Below are 20,746 nucleotides of genomic sequence, written 5' to 3' on the forward strand. Positions count from 1 at the left end.
AAACATGATTCAGTTTCTAATTATGATGATATATATGTTGCCTTTTGAAGACACAAAGCAGTGAAGGGAAGGAACAGAATTTAGGTGAAGTTAAATGCTTACAGCTGCAGTCTCTTGATCTTGTGTTGTTTTTAGATTGTCACATTATTGTTCTTGGACAAATTATTTGTAATACAGAGCCCAGAATGAAAACGTCCACGGTTTTATTATAGTTGAGGTACATTTAGAGGTTGGAAGCCTGCCCCATTCAGGTGTGTGCATGATTGGCTCCCTACAAGGAGAGCGTAAGCCAAGCTGAACTTAGAGCACTCTCTGCTGGCTGGCTGGGAAACAACACTAAACAGTATTCTGCAGTAGAAAACTGAAAACTAGTACAAGCAATCTAACCCTAAGACACAAAATGTTTGTAGGCTGTCTCTTGCTATTATAAGATGAAACAGTCTATGTTTGTTAAGTGAAATGGCCTTCTCATTAAATTGTCTTGCAATGTGTTTCATTTCATTCATAATTATTTTCTCTTAGCGTACAAAGTATCAGAGAAAAAAGGAGCTAAAGTCCCATTTTATACATTTGAAAAATTTGTGATATCTGTTCTAAAGAAGTGTATACAAGTAGAGAAACCATGTATAGCATAGTAGGTATAGGTGAGTGCTGTGTTTTTGAAGTACTGCCCAAAAGAAATTAACATTTACTATAGGAGCTGTAGCAACATGTGGAAAATATGCTATTCCAAGATGAAACGCCTTTTTAAAATGGGAACTTGGCAAGACACAGTAACTTTTCTTGTGTCTGTTTTAAAATATAGTTTCCAGCAAGAACACAAATTGTAGAGTAGTAATTAAAGTTCCTATCTTATTCCTAAAAGTGAAGGTAAGCACAAACACTGAAAGTGAAGGTAAGCACAAATCTTTCTTTCAGAAGAATCCTCTCTAAGAGATATGGGAGAGGGGGGAAGCAGAGGGTAATTGGCTTCCCACTTTGTTGTCAACACTGATCCACTGAAACTGTGAAGTTCTCTTAAGTCCAATCATTTGGAACTGCCACTGAAGGGTGTGTGTGCATGAGCGAACATGCACAGCTTTTATGCATTTCCTGAGGTGAAAGAAGTCTATTGAGGATAGAGAAACCAACTTTAAAACCCTTGAGGAGTGTTGACTCGTTCTTCTTTGTTGGTCTTTCAAAATGTAATACCAGCTGAAGTCACTCATGGCATACAGGGCCACAAAAAAAGTGACGTTGGATCAGGAAAAAACAAAGCGTTTAAAATCTCTGAATATCTACATGCATGGAAAGCTGTAGCAAAATGATCATTGGCTTTTACTAAGCTTTTTTCCACTCAGTTTATTTGTGTGAAAGGAGTACGTTCAATAGATTCAGAATTGTTTGGTATTTTGAAAACATTTCATCATGAATTTTTCTTCTCCTTGTTTTGGGCTCATCTTTTTGTGGGCAGGATGTTAAGGAAATGGGACGTGTGGGTGGAGCCTCATGTAATGGTTATAGTGTGAAACATGTATTGATTTGGTAAGTCATATATAAGAGAAAGCCCTATCACATTCCTTTTATCTCCCAAATCTGATTTCATCAACAGTCTTCTCTGGCTGCAGTTACTGTAACAAAGTAAAACTTCAACTTTTAGGATCATTAGTATTGGTGTACTACACACACTATCATCTTTCTGCTCTAAAGGCATACTATTTCTTTCAATAGCTTGAGTAATTTCTGAATATATTTTAGAGAAACATGTCTTATTATAAAAGCAGATCTTTGCCAGATATTTAGCAGTCTACCAATCTTTAAGCTGCAAAAATTTTGTTTTATGACTATCTATTTAACATACTAACTACTTTTTAAAGTCTCCTGGATGCTATGAAGCAATCCACTGAGTCTGTACCAAGAGTTTTTTTTACTGTAACTGAATGCAAATCTGAAAAACAAAACAATTTTGGGTCTGAATTTATACCAAACTCACTATGGCCACGTTTGTGTTGACTGACTTCACTATGTTCTGGATCAGCCACTTTGACTACAAAAAGATAATTACTATTTCATTGTACTATGGCATTCCGTTAAAAATTCACGTGAACATCTGACATGACCCAGATCTTCAAAAACTTTCAAATATTAAGATCACAGTGTTTACACTGAAATGAACATTATCCATGCTCTGTGTTTAGAAGCAAGCCAAACAAAGGAGTGTTTAAGAACATTCATTCAACTTTCAAAACCTGTGGATTGCTGTTCTGTACTTGAGCTGTAGCTTAATAACTTTGCAGGGAATGTTGGAAGATTTTAACTCATTCTGTTCTGGAATGGAGCTGTTGCACTGTACAGGACCGTTCTCTTGTATTCAGTAATAAATATTTTTCCAAAATAATTTCATAATTATTAATTCTGTTTAATATTAAACAGGTTATTTTTCTGATGCTGACTTCCCTTGTGCTATATTTTGCTGAATAGTTGTATTGAAAGATATCTCTCCATCTATAGCTCACTTAAGTGTATATATATTTATTGCAGGGCATGGCTTTTACCTTGGAGGAAAGGCAACAACTGAATATCCATGGACTGTTACCACCTTGCTTTCTCAGTCAAGATGTGCAAGTTTTGACTATTCTTAAGAATTTTGAAAGGCTGACATCCGACTTAGACAGGTAAAATATGGCTGTAAAACTGGAAACTAAGTATCAAATGTGGTCCTTTTTTTTTCTCTTTGATAGTAGATGAGTTGAATTTTGAGCTGTTGCTGCTGCTGAAAATTGAGAAACATTATGCTAAACTCAACAACAACTTTACCTGTATCTAGATACATATGCTTATAAAATATATAAAATATCTAAAGCATTATAAAACTATTATGTAATATAGATTTTTAAAGAACAAACCTGTGGGCATGGCGGGGGGTGGGGGCTGGGGGAAGGATAGCATTTAGGAATACTCATTTGGTAAAACTACATAGGTTACAGCAGCATTCCTCTATATTTTTTTCCCCTGTGACTTGCTTTTTTCTTCTGTGACTTGTCTTCTTATCTTTATATAACCATCATCTTATAGATATACAACACCTATGTATTGGTGTCTATTTGGAGTTACCATAATATTTGTTTTTCACAGAGGCACAATAGTAGAAGCATGGACTTCCTTGTCTGTGCAGAACACATGGCTGTGGTACCTTTCCTGCATTAGGTAGCCTCCAGTGATTTCAAGGAGAGAAATATCAGTTATCAGAGTAGTAAATTCTCAGGCTGGAATGATCAAGTCTGTCTCTATGTGCAGCATAGAATAAACTGTCACAGAGACATTCCCTTTAAATCCTTTAAATACATATATTACCATAGCAGTAAGCTTCTTCTGTCCTTATGTTTTCATCTCCTCCTTAACTCTTCTGCGAAGAAGTGACTTTGTTACTGAACAATACAGTTATTCATTTCTGCTTGAACTACATTATTTTCTATTCATCTGTAATTTAAAAGCAGGGGGGAAAAGCCTTTTATACCTTATTACGAAGTGTTTCTTAACTTGCAAGGAACTTTTGTACCTAGTTCAGGTCACAGGAAAAAAAAGCACTTGTTTTTCTCAAAACAACACATATGGAAAGTTGTAGAGTTAACAATGCAGAATGGAAGAGGAGGTTAGCCATATATACAAACCTTTATTCTCTACTTTTTGGCCAAACTTTTTGGATCTTTGAATAACCTTTTCCTTTCCTGACAGAAAAAGAAAAAAACACAAAGCCAATGTCAATTCAATCTGATAGATCATTGATATTTTGAATGCTGCGCCATTTCAAACATAAAAATCTAAAAATAGACCCATCTTTTGATTGCAGTGGTCTCCCACTGTCACTGGAGTAGTTAGCAGAACACTTGCTTTGTTAAGCTAGAAGAAAGAAAAGGGAAGTCTATCTGACACCTGAAGCTAGGGAGAAAAGATGAATCTAGGTCTTTCCCTGCTCTCACTGACCCTGCCTGATGCAAAAATATGAGCCTGGCAATTTCCAGAGGGTCTTTACATCCTCAGTTGGTAACACGAATCTATAGCAGCTATGTAATAAAAGCACTGAATAACCTTTGATCAATGTAAAATTGGGAAAATTAAGAACTTAAATACTTAAAATTATATAAATTAAAAAAATATAAATCCACGAGTCCTTCTGAAATGAGATTCTTTCTTTAAGAAATCACATGTGTATTCTGTGTGAACACCCAGCAGTTCTTCATGTCATGCTACAGCATGATAAAGAAATATTCTATGAATTATACTGTAGAGGTGTTTTCTTCAGTTTTTAGCAAAATAAAAACACTTAACTGGTACATGTGTAGGTGTACATTTCATAGAAGCATGGAACCTGTCCTGTCACTGACACCAGAGAGCAATGCTCAGCGCTGCCCTTCCATCCCTGTGAAGAGTGGCTGGTTGCCATGAGGCCTCCCTTCAGCTCCTCTGCTCTGGGCAAAACAGACAGAAAACTTAGTAGTAGTTGCATACAGAAGACACTTCCTTTACAGGTTATGAACTTGGGCTTCTTTTCAGAGACAGAGTTTGTGTGAATTGAGTGTGAAAAGCTTGTGTGTGCAAAATGTGATTTGCAGCTGTTTGCATAAGTCAAGTGTCAGCAAATTTTAATTGGAGTGTGTCAGTAGACACCATGTTCTGCAAACATGAACACTGTATGTGTGTGAACTCAGAGCCATTTTTAAAATTAAAAAAATACCAACCTTCAAGTCAGTATGTTAATTCTTGTCTCCTGTAGTCACATTCATGTTGAAATGCACTGTAAGGAGAAGGAAATGTGATCCTGCTCCTGTGTGACTACTTGAGTCCTGTCACTGATGGAGACTGGCAGAAGACTTTGACTGTTTTAACTGAAAACTGAGGTGTTAAAGGACAAGCTTGTGTAAGAGCATATGTCTCTTGCTTTCTAGTGAAGACAAAGATAATAATTCTAGACAAAAAGGAACTTCCAGCATGCACCTAGTCTTCCTTCCCATAAAAGCAGTGTTTGAGAAGAAAAGGATGCTAGTGTTTTTTTTCCCCTTAAACTAGAATTTGATCACGCGTGTGTTTTGGCATGTTTTATATCCCAGTACAAAAGTTTACATACGTGCATTTGTATGTGTCAGTAACAGATGCCACTAAGTACTTTAGATAGAAGAGTATTATCTAATGAAACATGTGCTGCATAAGACAGTTCTGTATACTGGCAGGATTGTAGCCTGCTCTGGTTTTGATTGGAAAACTTGTTTGTGCAAATTCCTAAAGCAAAGTTGAGAGTACGATGGCATTCCATGTGTTTGCATGGCTGATATTTCTTTGCTGACTTGCTGTATGAAATCGCCGTGTTCTGAAATACCACAAGTTCATATATAAGATGAATGCGAAACAGAAGCAAGTATACTGCCTGCCATGCTTGGCAAAAAAAAAAAAAAAAAAAAAAAAAAAAAAGAAGCCAATAACAGAAAATAAATCTGCTCCTATAACTTAATGTGGAAAAGCTGCAACAAATTCTGCAAGTAATCTGATTTTCCCCTGCTTATGTTCCTGATTGTCTTTATTTTTGCTCCATACTGACAAAGACTTCAGAGCCTTTGTCCCTTAGAAACACATATCTTCCATCAGAGCTTTGGTAGCACCAAGAGAGGGGCTATCAGATCATGTATTTCCCAAGAACGTCATGTAATTACTTTTTCTTTAAAATCACTTCTTTAAATAACATTTCCGTATTGGCACTGTTAATTTAAAGCAAAGTATGTGACTTTACACAAGTTACACATACACATATATGTATATTTTTTCCAAGTTTATTTTATTTACTCTCATGTCTTGCAAGCTAAGAGCAAACATGCTTCTGTTTTTTGTTACGTGTTTGCTTTTGTTCCACAATTCCATTTTAATTTGTAAAATAAAAGTCATTAGGGCACATGTAGAGTAAATTATCCTAAGAAATAGTCTAATTTTCCAGTAGCTGTATCAATTTTCTGTCAGTTTTGGGTAATATTTGGTTGGCATCCATTTGTTGCTACTGTACTTGATTCTATTTTTGATAGAATCATAAGATCATGGAATGGCTTAGATTGGAGGGGACCTTAAAGCCCACTCAGTTCCAACCCCCTGCCATGCACAGGTCTGCCCCCCACCAGCTCAGGCTGCCCAGGGTCCATCCAACACAGCCTTGAGTGCCTCCAGGGATGGGGCACCCACAGCTCTCTGGGCAGCTGTGCTGGGGCCTCACCACCCTCCGAGTAAAAAATTTCTTCCTAACATATAGCCTAAATCTCCCCTCTTTTACCAGTCAAATAGCAATTTAGCAATACAAGTTCCTAGGTGAAGTAAAGGCAAGGAAGCAGAATAACATAGGAAGAATGTGAATACTTGGCAGTTTCTACTGCCTTCCTTGCCAGTTCTTGGTTTTCTGCTTCTGAACCTTTTCTCTGAAATCTTTTTCAAGACTCCTTACATGAGAACAGACAGTATTTTTCTCCCTTTTTATAGCACAAATGATCATTCTCCACATTTTATTGCTTGTTTTCACTATGTTTTTAATTACATGTGGTCTTTAGTAAAAGATTCCATGAAATGCTGCATTTTAAATATATCTTTTTTAAAAACACAATGCTGAAAACTGCTTCATGGTTTTAATTCTGTAGATTACTTGGATTTCACTCAGAGATGCGTAGTTGTCTAATGCCTTATAACCAGCACCACATTGAGGATGAGAGTTTTTTGGTTTTCCTTCTTAAAAGGAATTTCTCAGAAAGCTGAAGCTCATAAGAAAGTAGTTCGAGGAGATATTTTATACTCACCACTGAAAATCAGCCTTCTGATCAAAACTGTTCTTGTCTAGAAATATTCTTCTGATAATAGTATCTATTATACTGATTTAGTTATGGCCAAATATGAAATATTTTAAATGTGATTTTATTTACTGTGTTATTATTATCTTTGTAATTTTTTAATCATATTCCAAATATGAAAGTGACCAATAAATACAAATAAAAAAATCAAATCTTGATTTATTGCTCGAGGACAGAAAAAACAGAATGGAGACTTTTAACAAACAGAGCGGAAGCCCTTGAAAAAGCTTTTCAAAAACCTTTTAATTTACTCTGTAAAATATTTCTTTACAGCATTTAAAATCCAGGATTTCTCTGAGTAATAAGAAAGGGCAATGAAATGATATTTCAATGTTTTAAATAGCTATTTCTCATTTTAAACAAAACTGATGAGAAGGAGAAAAAATATACTGGTAACTTGTTCAAAATATCGCCTGGCTTGCATGAATGGTTGTAGTCCCTGGTACAGAGCAGACCTGAGAACACCTGATAGTTTCTCGCACTACCGTGAGATCCTCTGGAAGCAAACAAATGCTATCAAATATATTTGCAGTTGTATGTAAAGGAACTTGAATTTCAAGGTAAATACTGGGATAATTGTTCTCACTTGAAAGGTTTTAATAAAGAACGTGCTCCAGGAACACAAGGAGGTTGAAAGACATGCCATATCATGATAAAGTACTAGGAAAATTAAAGGTTGTAAGGAAATGTACTAATATGAGAGAAAATTAGTATATATGTATTTACAACTGAGAGCTGCAAGTGTAGGGTATAATTTAATCCTGGAGAACATTCAAAACTTCCATGTAAAGGGAAGATAGTTCAGGATATCTCATGATGGTGGTATTTATAGTACACTTTCAACATTTTGGTTTCAAAATCTTTATCTGTAAGGAGGCTTGAACACCCTTAGTAACACAAGGGGTTTAACTGGTTTGCAACTCACTTCTACCACACCTCTGCAGTCTCCACTTGCCAAAGGGGCTGCACCGGCCATTTGTATTGGGCTTGTTGAATGTTTCTTTAGCTGATGGATAAAGCTAAGCTTTAACAAAACAGCTGAATATTTGCCAAATTTCCTAGGCTGATCAGATTCCAAAATATCAAGTTTTCATGAGCTGACCAGGCTTGTACCTGAGAAATAATTGTATAACTTGAAGTCACTAGAAATGAAGACTCTCATTTGCAGTGTCATACTCAGTGATCCTGGCTGGTATCTTGAGTAGTTCAGTATTAGAGTGATGGTAGTCAAAAATAGATCAGAATAAGCAAGATATTTTTTCACTTTCATTTTCCTGACTTTTTAACATGGAATTTCTTTTTAAATAAATATAAAACCTCTTCAAATGCAGTCTAACATTGATTTCTGTTAGGCGACAAAGAAAAAATTCTAGATTTCATTACTAAGATAAAATTCAGTTTTGAAAGATAAATGTCAACTTTGTTTTTGAAAGCTTTGTTCTGCAGCATACCAGTAAAGTATTTATATGAAGTATTCATCTGGGTTTGGGAAAATTTGTTACGGAGACAAGAGAAAAAAAAGCTATATTTTCTAGGTTTTTTTCCTGCAAGTGAGTAATTTTGTTTATTTTTTCTATTAATAGCTATTTAATTTTAAAGGTTTTGACAGGCTAAAAATTGTCTTGCAGCATAATGTTTTATACCTGGATCAGCTCAGGTTTAGCTTCTTGATGGTGGTGAACATGCCAACATCTTTTCAGCTTCACTGTCTCAACCAGTTAGATATCTCTTATGTCTGAAATAGTATTGTTGTTAAGACAAAGAGGAATTTAAATATTTTAGACAGGAGGAGAAGAGGCTGTTGCAGTACAAACATAGCTTTAACTAATTATCTAGGCACCTTTTTGTTTCTGAATTTATATATTCACTTGATGCCTGCCTAATTATATTTAATTCTCCACAGATATATTCTACTAATGAGTCTTCAGGATCGAAATGAAAAGCTTTTCTATAAAGTGCTGACATCTGACATTGAAAAGTTCATGCCTATTGTTTATACTCCCACTGTGGGACTGGCGTGCCAGCATTACGGTTTAGCATTTCGGAGGCCACGGTATGTAAGTTTCAAATAAAAGTAATTGTATCTTATTTTCTTCTTGGCAGATTTTTGCATGGGGGGGTTCTAACATTGCTGAATGTAAGCCAAAACTGTAATAGTTGAGATAAATCAAGTTAAACTTTTGATCTACATTAAACAATCATTTGTGTTGCATTTAGAAGGTAAGCGCTTATTTTAATTGTGTCAAACATGGATACATTTTTAATCTCTTCAACTTAATTTGACTTTCTTGCAATCCAAGACGCATGTTAGAACACTAAAAAAGAGTGGATCCTTTGTCTTAAATTTGTTTTATCAACCTTAAGAGTATTGACTTTTATCTATATATTTACATTATAGGTGTTCTACATACACATACATAGATGAAAATAGAATGTATACAGTCTAGGGGTTTATTAAGTGTGTACATATGGACATCATAGAAATGATCAGTAATTCTCAGAGCACCTGTTTCGCTGCCTGATAATTTGTGGTTTCATAGGCTACTGGAGTACTTATAGAGTATTGGTGAAGTGGTATGAAAAAGATGCAATTTCTGTTGACTTCTGTTTAACTTTGTCTCTTAATCATCACAGAGTCTGAGATTTATGGTGGTTACTATTTGAAAAAGTTGTGTGTATCAGCAGTGCACTCAGACTTTAGGGCCTGTATAAGTTGGCAATCTCTACAACAAAAGCAACAGTTTGCTTCAGTCAGAAACAGTTCTGGAGGCTCGGAAGTGTGAACAATGATGCATCTTTGCTCCAAATAGAAAACAGAACAATACTTTGGATCATTTGGTTCCATTTTCTAGAAAAAGAAGAGATAAATGAACAATATGTGCATAATTATGTTAACAGAAATGGATTATTTTACATCAGTCTTTTTCTGTTTTAAACAGTGATCAAAAACAGGTTTGCAAGACTAAAGGAACAAATGACTGCTGACATTGTCTTCAGCAGGAGGTATTTGAGGTACAAGGCTTAGGGCTTCAAGGTTTTGTTGTTAATGTAAAAATCATTTTGGCCTTGTGACTGAATGAGTCACAGCCATCTGGCCAATTACACAATACAAAAATTCCAACTTCTATAGGCAGCAAGAAGTTCAAAAATACCTCAAGAATGCTTGATTAAACCTCTTTAGCAATCTGGGTTTTAGGTGTCTCGCCTAGTAAAAGAAGTCATATTTTTTCACATCAGTATTATCACCATAGTGCCTTTATCGACCCTCCAGAATGGGATATATTTGTTGGTAGATTAAATCTATGTCTAAACTGCCACTGTTTTGATATCTCTTGCCATATAGGATGTTGCAGAAAAATCTTGGTCACAAAGCAAAGCATAATAGCAGTTATACAGGTACTGTGCACTCTTGGGAAAAAGCAATCTGAATACTCTCAACTCATATAAAACTACCAGTACATGTAACATTGCATGAAGTTGCTATGTTCCCCATGGATATTCCCGTGTTCTGTTTAAAAAAACAACAGCCCAATAAGCTGGCATATGAGTAGTGAAATTACATTCTGATAATGTATTTAAATATTGTAAACAGTGACTGCCTGGTCAGAGAGCAAGGTACAGGTGCTTTTTAAGTGTCCTAACATTTGTATGTTCTTAAAATACGACTTTATTTGCCAACGCTGGAAAGATTTTTCTCTAAAAAATAAATAAGTTACTTTCCTTAGTGAAAGTTAGCAAATCCACTACTCAAAATATATCACTACTTCAAACTACCAATATAGCTTCCTTAACCTTTTAGCCTAAGAAAACCCCATGTGATTTATAGGGCAACCCCCTATTTGACATTTTTTCATTGCAGTTCAGCTGTTAATGAATGAATGATGTTTGAAACAATATTAAGTAACATTTCACTGACACGCCTGTTGGTATTCAGTTCTATTCTTGAGCTACTGAAATCAGCCTTGGCTGTATTCAACTGTCTGCTGCTTTCCCAGCTACATGTGAGCTTTGTTTTTTATGACTGACTGTCTTTGGAGATGTGAAAGATATTTATAAAAGTTTGTTTTGTATCTAGTCTTGCTGGATTGCCTCACCACTTTCAAATGAATGTTTTAGTGAATCATTGAAGTAAAGATGGCTGAAAAACATCTATAGTCTTCTGAATCTCATAAGAACCTCATAAAAACTGTTATTTTTTGTTAAGAAAGAAGACCATCAGCCAAGTCGGATGTTTACTGTTCCTCTGCAAATTCCCAATAGTTGTGTTCACAGTGGCTTGCTTCCTACTCTTACATTCCCCAAACACTCAGCTGATTCCAGCGTTCATCATAGGTCTCAGAAGAAAAGTCTGTGAAGTGTCCCCTTTGGCAGATTCTTTGCTACTTAAGAAATACCAATGTTTTCTCATCTTCCGATGCGTTCTGTTACAGAGATCTCTTTCTTTACTTTTCTTTTTCTTTTCTTTTTTTTTTTTTTTTTTCCCTAAGAGAAAGCTTGTTGTAAATTATTCCAAAGCTGACAGTGAAAAGCAATCAGCTTTATTTGGCTTGAAAATATATTCTAGACTGTGGCTCATATAGTATTACATATTGACAGCCCTCATAAATAGCACCCTCTGTAAGCTGAATTTGCAAAGAAAAACAAATGGACGTTTCAGCATACAAAAGGAAGAAAAGAATAAAAGTTAAGCAATTTAGTCTTATCATGAAAGCCTTACATTTATGTTCTTATATTCTTATTACACTGAAATTTGCAAGGTAATATGTTAAAATCCAGTTTAAATCTGTAAGTTTTTTCTATATTTGGTTGGATCTCTGTGTGTTGTGAAGCAAGCTTAAAACTCCTGCTTTACAAGTTATGTATTCAGTCAAGGAGTTAAGGAAAAGTAGCTTAAAGTTAAAAGTTATGTGTCTAGTGGGATCAGTGAATGAGATCATCATTTTTGCTTCCCTTGCATGTTTTCAGAAGACTATATCGGCTCACACAATGTACTTAGAGTTACAGAAGGACACTGTGGCTAAGACGAGATGTTTTTCATCCCGAATCAGTGTTTTGCAATTATAGAATGAACATTCTTGGCTGGTTAGCTGACTGTGTGATTAAGCAATATTTCTCAAGAAAACCAGCTGCAGAATAACCCAATTTGCTGGTTTGAAGCTCATTTGGATAACTGACACTTGCTTGTAAAATTAAAACTCTACTCAGAATTGCATTACTCACTGTGAATATTCAGCTTCATTAGTATAATCAATCCATTAGTGTAATGAGCAAGCATCTGATGTTCTAGAAATAAACAGATCTGATAGCCAGTCTCTAACAAATGAAGACGAGGGAAGATGAGGCTCCTATGGGGGTTGGTAACTGAAGGATTGCAGAGCTCTGTAAGAATTCTCCCCATTCTATCTGTTTGATATACTGTTTGCATATACAGGGATTTAAAAAATGTACAGATAAATGTTTTAAGGGATTATGCTGGGAATGTAGTGGAATATCTCAGAATCCCTGTGGGGTAACTTTCTGGTCAAGAGTTTCTACCTTTCACTTAAGTAAAATGTTCTTTAATTGAACAAAGCATGTACATGATATGACTTTTGCTGAACTCACCAAGAAACAATTTATTTCTATAATCAGTTTTCTACAATACAACAATATTTTCAGTTGCTTTATTCAGCCAGAAAATATGAATATGGGAAAGTTCAATGGAAATTTCCGCTAAGAGTCCAAAATCTACTTTTTACATAGTTGAGAGAACTCCCAAGAGCTTCAGATTCTTGTGTACACTCAGTGCTCAGAGAAGGGAGGAAAAATCAGTGAGTATTGCCTCTCTGAAGACTTGCGATGCTGATAAAATGTTAAGTGACTCTTTATGTATTTCCATTCCTGGAAGGAAAATATAGAAAGAATATAGAAAGAGCTAGCCCTGGTAACTATCGCAGACACACCGCTGTGTCAGAGCTCCTCGGGAGTAATTTACTGAGGCAGTCATGTGATGTTAAGCTGACTGGGGGCAATTTTAAAAGTATCTAAATTGAAATTGATGCTGCATAATGATTACTCAGATGCTGTCACATAAGAGGCAAAGTATGTCAGCCTGAGCTTAATTTTTTTTTTAATTTCTTTTTTTCTTTTTTCCTTATTATACATATATATAATCACATCTTCCCCAACTTCTAGGTACTTGTTCAATAAATTCTTCTCACAGAAGTTTTCTTCTCTAATAATTAATTCAACATTGCCCTTTTTTCTTATTTTCCTCATACGAGTAGAAATAGGAAACCTAAAATTCTTATTCTCTCCAGGTCTAAGCAAGATTACATTTTGAATTGACATTTAATAAGTATTTTTAAAATATATTTGGTTTAGCTCTTTTCATATGTTTAAAGAACACTTAGAATGTTATTGGTGGCTATTAGCACTCATATTTCAAAGAGCAATTCGGTATGTCAAATATTTAGCTTATAAATGCTGAGGTTGTACTTGTTTGCCACTGTACTGAAACGTCTGATTGGTCCAGAACATACAAATCTGAGATTCATAGAATCATAGAATTAGTCAGGTTGGAAAAGACCTCAAAGATCACCAAGTCTAACTGCAGCCTATCCATAGTACCCTAAATCTAACAACCCTCTGCTAAATCATATCCCTGAGCACCACATCCAAACGTCTCTTCAACACATCCAGGGATGGTGACTCAACCACCTCCCTGAGGAGCCTATTCCAGTGTTTAACTACCCTTTCTGTAAAGAAGTGTTTCCTAATGTCCAACCTAAACTTACCTTGGCACTAACAGTGTGTTTGCCAGAACAAGGTTGAGTCTTGCAGTGCATTTAATAATTTTTATCACAGTTTTTAATGAGGTTTTCACAGGAGACTTAATTTTATTTTTTTGTTAATTCCTTTGGATAGATGCCTCTAATATCCAAGTCTCTTCAGAAACAAGGCTTGACTTACAGGAGGCAAAAAGCTGTCAAGTTCTCTTGGATCACAAGGGCCAATCAGTTTCAGTTCCTGGAACTTCCTTGGGAATGCCTGTTTCACTCACAGATATGTGCTCTTTTCTTGACTGAGATCAGAAATTCTGGATTTATTTAAAGTAACATCTTCACCAGTATAACTGCCCCCTGGATTTTTCTGGGCATCTAGATTGTTTTTCCTGGGCAAAACAGGAAAAACTGAGCCATTATTAATCTGATTGTTACTCTCCATAATTACCTTGGTAGTATCTTCACTTTGTAAAAATGGATACTTTTATAGCATAAAATTATATTAAAATTACATTAAGTTACAAAGCCTTTTAAGAATTCTTTTTTTTTAGTCATTGAACTCACCATGGCTGAGTATTTAGGGCAGTCTCTGAAACTGAAATGTGTTGCTACAAAGACATATCAAAGGAAAGATCCTTGTTTGGAAATAACGTATTGGAGTTCCATTCTCCAACAAGTGCTGGTATGGGTTGTATGTGTTAACAATATGGGCCAGGTGGCAAGCTGTTCTGTAACATTATAACAGATAATCAACAGGGCTTCTTCTAATTTTATACAGTCTTTCCGTTATTGGCTTCAAGTGTCCACCAGTAATGATAATTGCAGCCCATCACAGAGCACTTTTGAAGTAAAAGTTGGTTTGTCATTTTCACTTTTGTCTCTTGTGAGAATGACAACTGTTGACATTTTCCAGACAGCTTTTCCTTTCATTATTTACTTTTGTTTTTCCTTTTTTTTTTTCTTTCTTTTTTTTTTTTTCTTTCTTTTTTATCCTTTTTGAGCAGCCTTTCTACTGAATTAAAGCACCATAATGCCTTCATGACACCCTGTAATTCTACTCTTTGGCACAGTTCTGGTCTTCTCTGCTACCTTCATCAAACTAAAACTTAGCTTAATATTGTGTTGCTTTCTCAACTCAAAAGTAAGGCTAATAGATTATCCCAGTGTAACATTTTTCCTTACTTTGAAAAGCTGGAAAAAGAGAATAAGCACACATTGAAAATATTGAATTTTTCTCTTCTCCTAGACTGTGATATAGAAGCGTACTACATGAGATTGTGCACACGGCGTGTTCTACTCAGTCTGTCACCAGCCAGTAACTTTGCAGAGGGAGTTGTGAGAATCTTTGCATGGAAGATGTCAGCTGGTCTCATTTTGGCCTTAAGAGTGCTGTGTAAATATTAAGCCAATATCTGAGTCTAAGAAATAGATGAATGAAAATAATTGTACCTTGATTTTGAAAATATTAGGATATGCTTTAGGTTATATGTATGTAGCAATCTGGTTTCTCTTGGACTGCATAAAATTCATGACTTTTTGCAATATGCTGACAGTAGGTTTCACCACTTAGTCATCTTGTGAATTTTTCTCTTTTTATTAAAATTTTACCTTAGAACAGAACCATGAATGATAGCTTATGCTAAACTGAAAATATATAGCCCTGATCTAATATTGTGAAATATAATATCCTCCATGTGGTGTTCTCTCTATGCACGTAGTGCTTGCAAAAGTCACACTTTGAGGCAGTCTTTCATTTAGTCTTGCGTGAGTTGAAGCTTTCATTGTTGTTAGCTTCCTACTCTCAAGCTGCATGGATGATTTTTTATGCAGGTAATCTTGGGAATTCTCATCACGATCATAAAAGAAACTTTGTCCCAAAACACATCACAAGCAAGGAATTTTTGGCTTTCAGCCTAAGTTTGTACCTCTTGATGGTGCATTGCTCTGTTTTTTCTGGAGGGAGAACATCTGGGCCATGAGTAGGAGGAAATGAGGCCAGAACTACTCAAAACATGACTCTCAAAATGTTTGGCAGCAGTCAGAGCTGGATCATTTTCTTTCTCCTCTTTACAATTTTCTGAGAAAGCCTCAGGGTCCTTCTATAACACCATCCTTGGTGGCTTCTCTTCAGGAGTGCCAGAATGAATGTACTGGCCTTACATGTTTCCCTGTCCATGTCTTTCTAAAAATCCTGGATGTTTCCAGGGGATTCCTGTTCTCATTTGATTTATAGTGTTGTATTTTACAGTTTTCCATCACCTCTTGTAAGAGATTAGAGTTGAAATTTCCCTATTCTCCATAAATTTGAAGGATTCAAATAGCTCTTTTCAAGGGCATCTGAACTCAGAGCCAGCAGAAACTTATACATCTAGGAATTTTGATATATTATGATTATCTTAATCTCTGTGTATCCTACTAAAAGACTCCTCTGAAACACAGAATTTCCTTACTGATGCTTTTCACCACATAGGAAGAACAGTTTGAGTGATAATTTTTAATCTAGTTGTTGTTAGACCTTTCTCATGTGGGTTGTAAAAACAGCCATTTTGCAGATCTGTGTGCAGGAAACTGGGCAGAAATACAGTGTATATTTCTCTGACTAATCTTTTCTCCCTGGTGCCAATACCGTATAAAAAGTTAGGCTGTATATCAACAAATTCACTATAGATATATGACTGCCCTTTTAAAACAGTGGTTTTCTTTCAACAAGTTATAGTTCCCTATAAATAATTAGTATGTGCATGTTCGTCTTCAATATCTTCCTCTTTTTTTCCTGAACCTTTAGGGAGTTTTTGACTTTGTGCCAACCCACAATACAGTCTTCTGGTTATAAGCTTCCAGATTTCCCAAAGTAGTACATTCCTTAATAAAATGTAAAGTAATATTATTTAGTTTTATGCCTTGAGTTGGCCAAAGTCTTACAAGCTGTACTGATTCACCAGGTAATACTGTAAGGAAGAGATCTGCTTACTGACTCTGTCCTACTCTGATATTTATCAACCACATTTTTCTCTTAGTGAAACAGCCTCTGTCAACCTGCCAGGTTTATACAGTGCCCTAACTGTCAACATGATTTGGCCCTGAAACAAATTTTTCAAGAGCTGCTTGCCTCAATGAGAGTCGTAACTTTCCTTAGATCAACACTTTTTCAAGGACAGGCTATCAAGCTCTGAGCAAACATGTCAGCCTGATATCTCATGGAAGTTTTCTGACAATTTTCCTTGGGATTTTATAGTTTGTGTTGCTTTGTTTGTTTATTTTTAGAACTGGCAATGCTCAAGCTTCATTTTCTGTTCCTTTTTAGGGACCCTTTTTATTAGTTGCTTCAGGAGGAAATACAAAAGCAGTTGGATGTTGAATAATAATTAGTTATTAGACAATTTTTTAGTTACAAATATTTTTGTACTTATTTTTATTTCTTAATTTTGGAGTTATTTTAGTTACAAGAAACGTATGCTAAAAAATAAGCTTTTACATATAAAGGGTCATGGTCTTTTATTCAAAAATACAAACTCAGTTCTAGTGCTATTGATTTGTTTAGTCCACAAGTAGAACTGAAAAATGGTTCTTGGCCTTCAGGATGCTTATGTTCCAGTCCAGGTATTTATTCCAACGAAAAAAGCTTCTGTTCCCAGGAAATAGTCCTAGCTCCTGAAGTCAGCAGGGAGTCTTCCAGAAGAGTTATCCTTGACTGTTAGACACTTAAGACTGCAAGAAATACCAATGTCTTCCTTTGAAACCTCTCATCCAGAAAAACAACTCTTAGTCAATCTGATGAGGATCGTGTACATACAAGCTCTCTTCATCATAAACAGGCAACCAGAGATCTCACCTGACTCAGTGCTTAGAGTTAATACAAGCTGTAGGAATTTCCCATCATTTGTCTTCATAGAACCACTTCTGTTATTTGAATCCCATAGTATGCCTGGAATCCTGTCTCTGGACTTTGTAAGGATCTCTTCTGACTTGAGTTAACAAATATCTTCTCTGGTGGAAGATCCCACGTAATGTCTGCAAACTGATGCTACTTTATCTTTTCCTGATGTGCAGAATTATCATAAAGTTGCTTTCCTTCTGGACTGACTGACACTGGAGAGTCCTGAAGTTGTGGCCTGCGTATCAGTAGACAGATACTCTGCTGTCCTAGCACATTTAGGACAACTGACAGGTTTACACCATCAACAAACAGAACAGTCCAATATATTTTTCACCTGTTTTTGAAACAGGAACATGAATTATCAGTTTCTCGTATCTGGAGTCTGTTACTACTTTTGTGGATAGTCCTAGGAAAGTCAGATCCTTAATGACAGTGCTTAGGAGAATGAGAGAGAGACAACTTATACTGGTAGTCTGACCATAAAGAGGGTCATAATTTTGGTCTGGGGACACGAATTCCCTCTCTTGAATACTTGAACTTTTTTGGCCTTTGGTGGTCTTGAGTATCAGCTCTGCACCAAAGTGTCCTTAACTCTGTTTGGAATGGCTTTCAGGGAAATAACATGTTAATTTCAATCTTCAGATACCTACTTAGTAATGACATATTTCTACCATATTTTGTTCCAGGGTTCTGGCCACCATCTATGGCTTCTGCTATTTTGCTTTAGGCTTCTCTCTAGAGTAATGCAACTGATTTGCTGTGAGACATGAGGCATTTCAGTGCAGCTATATACAGACAGGAACTATGAAGTCAGAAATTACTTAACCGTGTGTGGGGGAAAGTCTATTTTTTAATGAAAAGACATTGGAAAAGGAGGATAAGGCACAGCTTACTTATTAAGACTTTTGTTTATACCTAAGTCTAACACTTTCAGTGTTAAGCCATTCAGTTTGGCAAAAAAAAAAGATCTTTTTAGATTACATCTATTACTTTGTGCTGCACTGAGGCATCAAACGGACTCTGTCACAAAAAGGAGACAACAACTGCACAGATGTTATGAAGTAGTTAAAATGAAAGTTATCAGTATGTTGTTTATTGCTCATCTGTGCTACAATGTCTTCCATGACATCTTTGCTGTGTATAGTAGATACCCGTACTAATGACTATTTCACATTTTTCTGTTGCAGAGGAGTAACAAAATAGTAAATAATAGCCCTTCAAAATACACTGAAGCGGGTACTCTGAAATATATACTCTTGAATATATCATGCAGAATTTCTTAGCAAGGTGCATTTATGCATAGAAAAATCACAGAAGAATATCTGCTACGTTTCTGTTGGTGTTTGTGGAGATGTGAAGAGTGCCCTCTCACACATTCATTTGTGTTGTGTTTAAACTTGCAAGTTATTGCTTGAGAAGCACTGAGAGAAATGCGCGTTGTTCTTTCTTCCATCCTGGGACTATGCTGTAGTAGACAAAGAGCTATTCTAGCTATCAGTGTGATAAAAAAGAAATGATATTACTGCATGCATTTACAAAATATCTGTAGGCAACATGAGCATGTAGCAAAGAGCTACTACAGGTGATAGATAAGCATTCACTATGTTCTTTTACACTGAGGTCTTTGCAACAGAAGAGGAATCCCACCCTCTGGCAATGTGCAGAGAACTTTTTCCAAATTTCCAGTAATTCCCATTACTGTTTCCTTTTTTATGTTGTAAAAGGAGGAGCCGGTAGTATTTCAGATGAGACAACACCAGTGACTTAGAAAGATTACAATGCTTTTATTAGCTCATTCAGTATATATCCTTCTGTCCATGTCCAGAGGGCTTTTCCTTTAGGGGTATGCTTACATTGGAAATTCTCCAGCTCTTGTTTTCTGTACATTTGCTGCACGTCCTTCACCACCACCCAAATCCACTATTTACCTACTCAGCAGCTTCTCTGTTTGTTATTTTCTCATTACTCAGCAGTCCAGCATACTACTGTTGTTGCATTTTGAATACAAGACATTTTAGCTTTAAAAATAGTCTTGTATTTGGTGGAGTCAAAAACAGGAAGTAAAAGCCTCCAGCTCTTCAGTAACTTGGATATGCTAAAATCAGTGTTCTGTCTCTGACTAGAAGCCTTATAAATAGATCTTAAAACAGTCAATTTAAAGTGAAAAGAAGGCATAACAATTGTCAGCCTTAAAGAGCACGATAATAAAATTATTGTATGTATAATACATCCTGTGTTTATATTTATATCTATTATGTTGTATGTATTATGTTTATCAGTTCTGAAGATTTTTTCCACACACTTTTTGAGACAGCCATATGCCAATCCTGGTAAGGAAGTTCTGGAAAAGGCAAGAGATGAATGTTTTAGGGTAGAAATAAGTATTTTGGAGTAGAATTAAATATACATTAGGTAGACAATATAGATATACATTCCCTCTTTTTTACTGGTAAAATTTAAACACTCATTTCTTTTGTGACTGAATTTCAGAGAAGAACTTGTTTGTTGCTACTTTGTTGTCATCGGATAACATACTATTAAAAACAGTCATGTATGCCTCTCAGTTTTTGTGTCTGAGACACAGTTGGACATACAGGTTTTTTCCCCGTGTAAAGCTTTTGTTGGACAGAGTCCTAAGATGCATGTCTGGCTCATATATTCATGCACGTTAGAAATCTAATAGGAAATACTAGCAGAAATAATGCTAGCCAGGTCGTTTGCATTTTACCGTTTTAAAATGTTGTGGTTTTGATAGTTGAAAATATGGACACAAAATGATGGAAAATATTGTAGCAAAATCAATTCAGTAATTAAAAAAAAAAAAAAAGGCTAAAATCTAGATATCAAAAGAAAACAGTATGAAATAGATATATGAAGAATGTGCAGCTGAATAATTTGTATGCTAAGGATCTACTACCACGACATATTTTTGGAGTTAGAACTAAACTGATCTTTGTTTTGACCTATTCTTGCAACATTCCATTGAATCTTCTAAAATATTTTAGTTTAACATCCATGTCTTCACAGAATCACAGAATTATCAAGGTTGGAAAAGACCTAGAAAATCATCTAGTCCAACCATTAAAATTACTTTAAAATTACGCTTAAAATTACTAAGATTTTAATTAAGACTATAAACTACGAGATTTCAGTTACTATACCCATTTTAGAAAGTTGTGTTTAAATAAAATTCAAGCACTCTTGTTTAATTTGGAAAGTAGTCAGCCACAGCTCTGATTTTTAGAATGTTA

The 20,746-nt window shown here is 35.5% G+C and overlaps 1 protein-coding gene across 1 annotated transcript in view; it reads left to right on the forward strand.

The window, feature by feature from the left end:
* The window catches only part of ME1 (malic enzyme 1), a 145,987-nt gene that overhangs the window by 35,422 nt on the left and 89,819 nt on the right, over nucleotides 1-20,746 (forward strand). Inside the window, exons 2-3 of the mRNA XM_015858973.3 lie at nucleotides 2,521-2,654; nucleotides 8,758-8,907. Coding sequence (XP_015714459.2) covers nucleotides 2,521-2,654; nucleotides 8,758-8,907 — 284 coding nt within the window. The remainder of the gene's footprint in view (nucleotides 1-2,520; nucleotides 2,655-8,757; nucleotides 8,908-20,746) is intronic.

Source organism: Coturnix japonica, chromosome 3 (assembly GCF_054131305.1).
Source record: "Coturnix japonica strain WE chromosome 3, WE-NBRP24, whole genome shotgun sequence".
Taxonomy (NCBI): Eukaryota; Metazoa; Chordata; class Aves; order Galliformes; family Phasianidae; genus Coturnix; species Coturnix japonica.